The sequence below is a fragment of the Cydia splendana genome, chromosome 3 (assembly GCF_910591565.1).
Source record: "Cydia splendana chromosome 3, ilCydSple1.2, whole genome shotgun sequence".
Taxonomy (NCBI): domain Eukaryota; kingdom Metazoa; phylum Arthropoda; class Insecta; order Lepidoptera; family Tortricidae; genus Cydia; species Cydia splendana.
In genome coordinates, this window is record NC_085962.1 from 18,743,083 (window position 1) to 18,755,198 (window position 12,116).

At 40.0% G+C, this 12,116-nt stretch overlaps 1 protein-coding gene across 1 annotated transcript in view; it reads right to left on the reverse strand.

Annotated features, from left to right (window-relative positions):
- Positions 1 to 765: 765 nt before the first annotated feature.
- The window catches only part of LOC134806738 (spondin-1), a 63,838-nt gene continuing 52,487 nt past the window's right edge, over positions 766 to 12,116 (reverse strand). The window contains exons 17-19 of the mRNA XM_063780059.1: positions 11,071 to 11,151; positions 10,695 to 10,798; positions 766 to 906 (exon numbers count right to left, since the gene is read on the reverse strand). Coding sequence (XP_063636129.1) covers positions 832 to 906; positions 10,695 to 10,798; positions 11,071 to 11,151 — 260 coding nt within the window. The 3' untranslated portion in view covers positions 766 to 831. The remainder of the gene's footprint in view (positions 907 to 10,694; positions 10,799 to 11,070; positions 11,152 to 12,116) is intronic.

A 12,116-nucleotide genomic window follows, 5' to 3' on the forward strand; every position in this document is an offset into this window, starting at 1 on the left:
ATTTTTGACGGGAATAAAATCGAGATGATTTTATTCCTACGAATTCTTATTCAAATAATGATTTTATTCTTGAATGCCCAACACTGTGCAATACCTATTAAACCCACAAGCGGTTCCCACGTGACTCGTCCTTGGTCACGACATTGTCATTTGCTAACCGCGACTACAACGACTTCTTTGTGTATTATTAATATACGCACAATTAATTAAACATTCAATTGGTATTAAAGAATTTATTAGTATAATCAAAGCTTTGGTATTGTTATCGTGGCAAAATCTGAAAAATAAATGCTTTGACAGAGGTAGAAAACATTGTTATTGATTTGTGAACATGTATTTATTCAATGTCAATGTATAAGAACAAATAAGGTAAAGCGTGATTTTACTATTAAACATAAATTCGTATTCGTACAAAAATAAAATTCCATGAATTACATACAAACTTACTTTACTTCGGCGCCTCATGTTAACGGGTATCGCTAACAGGATGATTCATTCCGATATTTGAATAGCACCTTGCAGAGAGAATTTTGAAGAAAGAACGGCAAGTTTGGTCAACACTTCCGTTAAACAATCATGTTAAAGTCACAGAATAACTAATAGTACTACTGTTAAAGTCAGTGCAAAGTTACCTTTATATGGCACTAGCCGGTGTAGCTTTACCGCATAACAGATGTAGGTAGGTGTTTAAATTTCTTCAAAATTCTGTCCCAGTTGTAGACACTTCCCGTTTTTTATTGTTTGAGATAATGATAGTAATTCAAACGCCAAAATTTTCTAATACACTATGGGCCTTCCTCGGACCCTCACCCTGGAGGCCAGCACCAAGCCCTAGCATGGCCGGGAGCAGCGGCGGCGGCGCGACAGCTTCGCCTTGCACGGCGGGGCGCCCGGCGCCGCCGGCGTCTGTAATATATAATAAACAAGCAATCAATACTAAATTACTATTTCTTTTTACACATTACCTGCTAAAATGCGACGTAATTGTATGTGAAGTATAGGTACTTTAAAGAGACCTCTGACATTTGAAGCGCGACATTGCATTTTAGGTCCCGAAAAAAGACTGACTAAAGTAGACAGTTTCTAGATGTGCGAGTGAATTTACATGGTATTTTTTGTCACACTAGTGTTATCACTCAGTCAGCAGCAGGGTCGATGGATGAACATCTTAGGTCATTTTTATGTCTACTTTTAAGCGATTAAGTCACGTTTTAGAGACAATAGCTCATCAGACCATGAGACTACACGCAAAAACACTACCTATTTAAGTTAGCAGCACGGTGTATTATCTTGTAGACTATTACACAACTTTATCGAGAATCTGCATGAAAGCAAGAATAGGTACAAATAAACATAAACGAGTTCAGTTTGTACGTGCAGAAAATTTTGAATTAAAAAAAAACCAAATGAAAATTTGTTGAAAACGGATACGTTGCTCTCGCATCCGCTCACATGTAGGAGACTTGTGAGTTTGTGGCGGAAATTAAATATAAATCCAAAGAAATATTTCAATTTCACGCTGAAGAAAAATATGTACTTCGAAATACTCAAGTCAGGTATTCATCGAAATCTTTCATCGGTATCAGATTTCCTGCGCTATTTACCTATACAGTATTTACGGAACAGATCGATATAGACCTTGAGTCAGGTGTCAGGCGTCAAGTAAATGGGGTCGGCCAGCCCTTTGTGCCTCAATGTGGAACAACTTCAAATGGAAGACAGTGATGTTATCACTAAGTAGTCTATTAATAAAGGTAATGCAGCTGCTAGCCGCTAGCCGAATGTCACCTTAAAGGGAATGCCCACTGATTACCAGTTCGCCGGACGATATTAGCCTGTCAGTTAAACGAAAATTTGACAGCTCCGAACAACTGACAGGTCGATATCGTCCGGTGGACGGGTAATCAGTGGGCCCCTTTAGAGCCGAAGAATGTTTAACCACAATATTATTACCACTGTCGTGGTATAAAAAATGCGAAGCAACAGCCGCAGTAAACCACACTACATATTACTGATTAACTTTACGACACTATAAAACTTCAATCGTTTACTTTTATGAACATTTCGTTAACTAACTATTTAGTTAAGTTGGTAGTTACCAAACATAAGTTATAGTATTTATTTATTTTCAGGTTTTAGTTGAGATTTGTAAGTGAGTACGCATGCATATTTATACGCGCAGATTATTTATTATATTTAGTTCTGTTGTAGTTAAGTTTCTCTCAAGTGAACTGTATAATTTCTTTGAGAAAAATAAAGTTCTATAAACCTAACGACGATGAATACATAAAAATGCTCTTTGATGTCGTCTTTGATGTTTGATGTAGACGTATAGACGTATATAAGCATTCTAATGCTACGTTTACTAACACCCCTAATGTCAAAAACATACCCATAACTGCGATCATCAGACATACAAACTTGCTCGAATAGTTTTATGTTCAATGTATCCTTTGTGATAGATAGTTTTATGTTAATATTGAATTTAGTCACGTAATATCACAAGTCTAATTAAGTTAGTAGGTACACTTAAAAACACAAAGGTACATACCCCCTAGTAGCATTTTCGTTGGGGCCCACGGTGCCAACGGTAGGGAAAACGTTGGGATGAGGTTCGTTCCGTAGCCAACATTAAAATTTGTATTGGCCCACCATCGCATTTACCAACATTCGCTGTGGCATAGATGCCCAACAATGGGCCTTTGTGTATTTTGGTACCGTTGGCTAAACAACGATATCATCCGATGGCCCAATGATGACAAATATCGCATTTACCAACATTGGCTGTGGCACTGATGCCCAACAACGGGCCATTGTGTATTTTGGTAACGTTGGCTAAACAACGATAATATTAGTTGGCCCAATGATGACATATATCGCATTTACCAACATTGGCAGTGGCAGTGATGCCCAACAATGGGCCTTTGTGTATTTTGGTAACGTTGGCTAAACAACAATAATTTTAGTTGGCCCAATGATGGCATATATCGCATTTACCAACATTGGCAGTGGCAGTGATGCCCAACAATGGGCCTTTGTGTATTTTGGTAACGTTGGCTAATCAACGATATCATCCGATGGCCCAATAATGACAAATATCGCATTTACCAACTTTGGCTGTGGCACTGATGCCCAACAACGGGCCATTGTGTATTTTGGTAACGTTGGCTAAACAACGATAATATTAGTTGGCCCAATGATGACATATATCGCATTTACCAACATTGGCAGTGGCAGTGATGCCCAACAATGGGCCTTTGTGTATTTTGCTACCGTTCGCTAAACAACGATAACATTCGTTGGCCCAATGGTGACAAATACCGCATTTACCAACATTAGCTGTGGCACGGATGCCCAACAATGGGCCTTTGTGTATTTTGCTACCGTTCGCTAAACAACGATAACATTCGTTGGCCCAATGGAGACAAATACCGCATTTACCAACATTGGCTGTGGCACGGATGCCCGACAATGGGCCTCTGTGTATTTTTGTAACGTTGGCTAATCAACGATATCATCCGATGGCCCAATGATGACAAATATCGCATTTACCAACATTGGCTGTGGCACTGATGCCCAACAACGGGCCTTTGTGTATTTTGGTAACGTTGGCTAAACAACGATAATATTAGTTGGCCCAATGATGACAAATACCGCATTTACCAACATTGGCTGTGGCACGGATGCCCGACAATGGGCCTCTGTGTATTTTGGTAACGTTGGCTAATCAACGATATCATCCGATGGCCCAATGATGACAAATATCGCATTTACCAACATTGGCTGTGGCACTGATGCCCAACAATGGGCATTTGCTATTTTGGTAACGTTGGCTAATCAACGATATCATCCGATGGCCCAATGACGACAAATGTCGCATTTACCAACATTGGCTGTAGCATTGATGCCCAACAATGGGCCTTTGTGTATTTTGGTAACGTTGGCTAATCAACAATATCATCCGATGGTCCACTGATGACAAATATCGCATTTACCAACATTGGCTGTGGCACTGATGCCCAACAATGGGCCTCCTTTGTTTACTTTGGTAACGTTGGCTAATCAACGATATCATCCGATGGCCCAATGACGACAAATGTCGCATTTACCAACATTGGCTGTGGAACTTTGCTTGTGGCGTCACTAGATGGCGTTACTGTCTCCAAACATCGAAGTTATAGTTATTTTCTCTCGATTATTCCGGATATAATCATAATATTTTTTTAAAGTAACTTATAAATCTAATAGCTATAACTATAAAATTTATACATTAATTTAAAAAATTGTATTTTACCAACATTTTCTCAATTTAAATCTCAAAAAACATAAATCTCGCTTACGAAGTTTTGAAGTGCGGTTAGTATATATACAAATTAGAGTGTATAGTAAGTGTACTTGCTTCGGCAGTACATATACTAAAATTGGAACGATACAGAGAAGATTAACAACAACTGGTGCCTAGGACCTTCATGTGGGTATACATACAACCAATGCCTACCGTAGTGTAATTGTAATATTTATCAGCAAAGGCCCAACGTCGTATTACACAACCACTTACCTAACGTAGGGTAACTGTAGGACTCGTAAACAAATGCCCATTACATAATTAGACTGTAGGCCCACTATAAATTACACAACGATTTACCTATGGTAGTATTGTAAGAATCCTACACAAGACCCAACGTTAAAGATACAATGTTGGCCCTTTGTGGGACAAGCTGTGTTGGGCCTCCAACCTGGTGCACGACTACCTACCGACCTACCTGACTTGCCGTTGGGTAATTGTTGAATTTGCAAACAGAAGCACAACGAAAAAATTGCCCTTTTTTATTTTTTTGCAGTTGGCCCTACAGCAAGCCATACGGCCAAGTGTAACAATTAACCAACCATCAAACAAATGTGTATAGGCCCAACCACGGCCCAACCAAAACCACAACCGTTGAATAATTGTATGATTTATTTAAATAGGCCCAACGAAAAAATTACTCTAATGGCCCTCTGTTGGGAATCTTCAGGAGGGCCTTTGTCGAGGGCCCTCCAGCAAATCGTACGGCCAAATGTAACAATTAACCAACCATCAAACAAATGTGTATAGGCCCAACCACGGCCCAACCAAAACCACCACCGTTGAATAATTGTATGATTTATTTAAATAGGCCCAACGAAAAAATTACTCTTATGGCCCTCTGTTGGGAATCTTCGGGAGGGCCTTTGTCGAGGGCCCTCCAGCAAATCGTACGGCCAAATATAACGGTTGCCCAACTAATACGTAAACAAAGGCCCAACCAAATCCCTACAAGAAAATGCTATTAGGGCCATTCCTAATTGATTTGTACTATCCGTGGTAAAATATAAAACGCTGACGGTTTTTTGACGATTTATTAGGATTATTCCGGTTTACATCGTTTTTCGGGTTCCGTACCTACCCAAAGGGTAAAAACGGGACCCTATTACTAAGACTCCGCTGTCCGTCTGTCCGTCCGTCTGTCTGTCTGTCACCAGGCTGTAACCCATGAACCGTGATAGCTAGACAGTTCAAATTTTCACAGATGATGTACATATTTCTGTTGCCGCTATAACAACAAAAATACTAAAAACAAAATATGAAATAAATATTTAAGTGGGGTTTCCATACACAAACGTGATTTATTTGCCGTTTTTTGCGTACCTAATGGTACGGAACCCTTCGTGCGCGTTTTCGATTAAATTATAGTAATCCACGTAGATTAGCATTAAAACACATACAACGAATGTCCACGGGTTCCCCTGTAGGTTTCAGTGCTTACCTACACCTACTAATATAAATATTAAAAAATAAATAGAATAATTGCAAGAATTTCCAAACAAACTTGACATCTAATCACAACGATTGACCCGCTATATAGACACTGGATATTTCTGTCTGTGCGTAATTGGTCCTGTGGAGTTGACCTCATTCTAAAAATACACTCTAATTTTAGAGGCATCAATTAGACACGGTACTTAATTTGTTTTTAATGGCACGACATCGAGAACGACGTTCGGAATTCAGTAGGTAAAATAATCTAGTAGGGGTCTCTAAACTTTTTGACCCTAGAGTCACATTGCACCTTAGATAAAATAAGTGCTAGCCAAAATTTAGATATCGGCTCTCGCTAGTTAATTTATTATTATTTTAGTTGAGATATTATAGCCATTTGCTCACATTTATCCCCATGCCCGTAATCCAATAATAAAAGAAATATTTTCATTCATTCATTCATTCATAATCAAAATGCATCCTAAACGTCATGTATCTGTGAGAAGACTAAAAATTCTTTTTTATTTTCAGGTAATCTACTTATTCACATGAAACTAAGGATCAGTGTCGAAGTGGGAGGCAAGTAGATACCTACCAGCACGGCTACCACCAGTTTTGACATCGACAGATACACTCGCGTCTACGTAAATTACTTTCTATACATCTCGCTTGCACTAATATGCGAGTACGAGCGAGATGCATAGAAAGTAAGTTACTTAGACGCGAGCGTATCTGTTAATGTCAAAACTGGTGGTAGTGCTTCTGTAGCCTTGACAATCTTGACATACAAACATAACCCGACAGGGCGAGGCTCGTGAACTTATTATCCATACATATATATATATACATTTATTGATATCTTTTTCATTTTCATTTTAATCCTGTATCGAAAGATGGCAGTAAATTTACTGTGACTACAAAATTTAGTATGACAATAACCCTCTACTACATATAGGGACCGTGCGCGTTGGAGGGTCTGCCATCTTGTGGCCTGAATCGGAAACATGTACATTGCCAAAACAAGTTCTACCATCTACCGTTCTTGTAGGTACGTTTCCTTATGCATAGTAGGTTCTGTCATCTTGTGGGCTACATCGGAAGCATAAACGTCACATTTACGCCTCACGCCAAAAATCTGACGGCTCCTATGCTACCCCCTATAGTTCACGCACGCCCACTATAGGGACCGTGCGCGTTGGAGGGCCTGCCATCTTGTGGCCTGAATCGGAAACATATGTGCACATGTACATTGCCAAAGCAAGTGCTACCATCTACCGTTCTCGTAAGTACGTTTCCTTGTGCATAGTAGGTTCTGCCATCTCGTGGGCTACATCGGAATCATAAACTACACATCTACGCTTCGCGCCAAAGATCTGACGGCTCCTGTGCTGCCCCCTATAGGTCATGCACGTCCCCTATACACTTTATTCTCTTTAGATTAGATATTTAAATTCTTACTCGAGAATAAGTAACCAAATTTCGTCAGCTCATCTAAATGCTATCATAGCGCAGTTGGAAAAGGATATGGGAATAGGTACCCGGTTCGATCCCCAATAAATGCAATTTTTGTTATTTATTTTTTGCACTTATACATCGTATTGCTGATTGATCAAGCGAGCGCGAAGCGCGAGTTAAGCGTATTCGTTTGATTTTTTGTTTGAATATTTTTTTAGCGGTTTTAGTTCAAGGGCATGGCTGTTCCAGGAGTCAATTTCCACTTACGTTTATAGCATGGGCGGTCACCATCCATAAATCGCAGGGGTTAACATTGCCTAGGGTAGTGGTCGACCTTGGGCTCAGGGAACTAGCTGTAGGTTGCTCGTACGTTGCGCTTTCCCGGGCTCAAAGTCTAACTAACAATAATGTTAGTTAGACTTTGAGCCTTTTAATTTGGATCGCCTCGCTAAAATGGCCCATAATTTCCGCAAATAATTTTTTCTTCGAGGCAATTACTCCGTTCTCATTTTTTCCCAGTGGAATTTCTTCGCTTTATTTATTTTTCGTGTACATTTTTTCATAAACTAAATTTTCCTTTTCTCAATTTATTCCCTTTTCTTTTTAATCCCAGTAGTTAAAATAACCAGTAGGTTTTTTTTTCACTAACTAAATATTCTCTATCTCCACATTTTCTCTTTTTTTTAATGCTAGTGGTAAAAATAACCAGGTTTTTTTCAAATAGGTAGGTTAGGGTTATTTTTTTTGATGACCCTATAAACGAAACTGCTCCCAGAGATAGGTAGGTTAGGCTTATTTTTTTTTGATGACCCTAAAAACGAAACTGCTCCCAGAGATAGGTAGGTAAGGGTTAATTTTTTTTTTGATGACCCTAAAAACGAATCTGCTCCCAGAGATAGGTATGGTTAGAGTTATTGGCTGACAGCGTTTGGTTTTTTACTTGTAGTTTTTTAGATTATGTTTTAATTTTAGTGTTTTTGATATTTGTTGTATGTGAAATACCTACAAGTAACAAATATAATTACTACACTATTGACATACAGTAACAAGAAAATATTATCCTAGATATTTAAAAGAACGAAAACTATAAGGAAAATATTAATTTAAAAATATTAAAAATAGGCGATTGCGGAAGAAAACCATTGGGAAAATATGGGAACGGAGTAATTGCTACCGAGAATGAATGATTTCGGGAAATTATGGGCAACGCTAAATATAAGAACGGAGTAATTGCCTCGAAGAAAAAATGATTTTCGGAAATTATGGGCCACACTCGCGCACGAAGCTTCTTAGTTGCAGTTTACCTACAGGTTAATTGAAAGGTAATGTTGGTTTCCTAACATAGGTAGAGTTAGACCAAGAAAAGTCTGCAGAGATTTTGACACTGGCACAAATAACATTGGCACTGCGTGTGCTGTCAAAATCTCTGCAGACTTTTCTTGGTCTAACTCTATCCACTTTTCTATACAATTAGTATGGCGACGTGTATACTTAAGGGGCATCGACCGTACACTGACATCGGGATGATATTTTTATCATGTTATTTAGTAGTCATCGTGCGTCTCGCTTGCGCCAATACATGTACGGACAAGAACGAGTGAAATGCACGATAACTAAATGACATCAGTTAGATGTCTTTCTGATATCAGTGTAAGTTTGAATTGGCCTGTTAGCCAAAAATTGTTTCGTATGTCCATATGTTCTACTCTACAGGTCGCATATCTAAACCAATTCCCGAATTTTGTAAGCAATTGATAGTTAAGTTTTTATGGTCAAATTAGATTCTCTAAATTCTTCAAAACAACGGAACCATACATTTATTCAGTTTTAAACTCTGCTCACAGAGCCACTAGTAGGTATACCTACGTCATTTATTTCGGTTTATAATTTATATAGTAGTGTTTCTACGACTTGAAATAACACAAATTAAAATATTTTCAAAAATACTTCCTTGTAGTTTAAAAATCGATGATAAATGTTTTCCCGCGATTCAATAGTAGATTGTACAACAAGGGCATAAAGTGACCCATATTTACCCGAGGCAATTTTTTGGTCTGAGCGAAGCGAAGACCAAAATAGTAGACGAGGGTAAAAATGGACATTTATGCCCTTGTTGTACACTCTGCTTTTCACTTCGATTGCGAGGAAAATATACAAAAAATCAAATATCTTAGGTTATTTGAACGTATTTATTCAAGACTAAAGAAAATTGTTCTTGGGCCGGTCGGAGGCGCGGGGCACGCCGATCGGGAGAGCGCCGGTCGGGGGCGCGCCGGCAGGGCTGGCAGTTTGTATGGCAGAATTTGGACTTTATTGCTAAGTCAATAAGGGTCGTAATAGCTGATTTTACTTTATGCTCTAGAGCATAAAATGCGATTTTATGTCGTCTACGCACGACATAAAGGTGCACTTTTTGAGCATGAGAAGTGAAAATTTTATTATAGGTAGGTACTTTTTTGTTATAATTGGATTGGATATCATTTCTACTCAGGCTCACGAGCTCTTAGTCTACCAGTTGATTACGTATTTTTTCAAAGGAGTGTTCGTATAAAGTGGCGGTATTATTTTGTGGTGGTGAATGCCACGGTGGTGGGATAGTGGGATCGATACCCGCAGTGCCGCGGGGCCCGTCGTTCGAAATTATTGTTCTGTTCACGATTCACATTTCCTTTACTTTTGCGTGTCTGTATAGAGAAAAGTTTTACAATGTGTTTTAGGAATTTACTAATAGGTTTACTTTTAATTTGTGTGTCATATCTATACCTCTTCCTCGCGTTATCCCGGCATTCTGCCACGGCTCATGGTAGCCAGGGGTCCGCTTGGCAACTAATCCCGAAAATTGGCGTAGACAATAGTTTTTACGGAAGCGACTGCCATCCATCTGACCTTCCAACCCATAGGGTAAACTAGCCTTTATTGGGATTAGTCTGGTTTTCTCACGATGTTTTCCTTCACCGAAAAGCGACTGGCATATCTATATCTCACACAAATTACGTTTCAAATTATAATATAAAAACTTCGACTCGAAAGGTTGTGACGTGGTCATGTTCCGTTTTATGTTTAATGCGAAAAGTAGACAATCAACACGTTGACTCGAATAGACCCATTGTTATTCTACATAGAAAAACAATCGATTGTTTTCTGGCACTGCAATAAAAATTTTTTTTGCAACGATATAAACTGTGCTATAAAGTATGTATTTTAAATTGTTTTGTATTACTCGGGGCAAGTTGATACGTACCTATAGTTTAACGAGAAGAACGCCGGTTCCGCCCTGCAGGGTCACTACCCCCGTCACTCACCAGTCCGACCTTGCAGGTTCACTCCTGCGGTAACTCACCAGTAAGTTTTCGTGCTCTCCAGAGAGACCACATGCCGCACGATACGTTGCAGCTGCTCCACGGGCTCTACCCCGGTCATTCACCCGCCCCACCCTGCACGGTCACTCCCGGTCACTCACCAGCACGCTCCTCGTGCGTTCCTGGTAGCCCACGCCGCACGAGACGCTGCATCGGCTCCACTCGCTCCACGGGCTCAGCTCACACGAGCCCAGTAAGGTCGGGGCTGCAAAAAATACAATAATCACTACCTACAGGAACCATGACATGACAATTGTCATCTTCGCCACGGCCCTATGCATTGAAACGTGCTCAAAGTAGAAACTCCACAGAATCACAAAAAAGAAACTAGAAAGAAATATCTCTCTAAATTAAAACTAAATTGTACGTTGGTAAATCAAAATGTGTGGGCAGCCAATCGGCAGTAGCTCCAAGGCCGACCAAATTCGCTTGAAGCGTTTTTCGCGGTCCCTGCATAGAAGTAACGTGATTTCTCACCTCCGTCAAGAGTGTTAGTGGCGCGGGATGGGTCGGAGCTAAGGGTGTTCGCGAGCTGGTTGGCCTGCGGGTTGAGTGCCCCTGTGAACAAATCTGTCATTAATAACTAACTCATAAGATTTAATGGTTTTAGTGGTCCGAGCTAACTCCGCACTGACATTGACGTGACAAAGTTTAGCTGAGTCATATTTTAATTTAATTTTGACGTTTACCACAGAATAAATAATAGTACTAGGTACAGAAGATTCACTCTCTAACAAAACGCGTCTGTTAAAATTAGGACACATATGATCGCTAGGTGGCGACAGCGCCATGCGCGGCTTATGACTAGCCACCAAAATTGGTGTGGGACAGGTGGTGTGGGGTGTACAGTCGCCATCAGATATATCGGAGCGGCCAAGGTGTTCACAATATCTGAACACGCGCTCTAACGCCCTGACAATAGAGGCGTGTTCCGATATTTGTGAGCACCTTGGCCGCTCCGATATATCTGATGGCGACTGTACTTGTAGCTACTTGTTGCAAAGCGACGAAATCGCGGAGTGAGCCACGCCTGCGTTTACGTTGACACCCCTAATGCTTTGTGATTTAAAGGTCTGTGCAGAGTTAGCGTAGCGTGACTCTTAGGTAGGTATATAAATATATATGTTTATTAATCTATGCCAGGGGTCGGCAAACATTTTGGAAGCATGTCAAATGGTAGCATGAATGCGTTCCAGATGTGTCAAAGAAGCACTTGTACACGTTTATCCGTCAAAATAGTTTTAACATCATCGTATATGGACCGACGTCTGATTAGTCTGATTCTGATATAAATGAATTTTATTAAGTTTTTAATGAGGATGGAGGAGGACTAGTCACGATAAGGTCGAGTTTCGACTCTCACAAAAAACTCGCATAAAAACATGTATTGGGCCATTTGGGCCCCATACATTCCACAACTCTTCTCTTTCCGCACAGACTCTAGTCTAGTGTATGTGCCAATTCTTGCGATTCGAGTGCCGAGCGGACCCAAGGCTTCCGAAGTAAGTCGTAGCAAATGACGG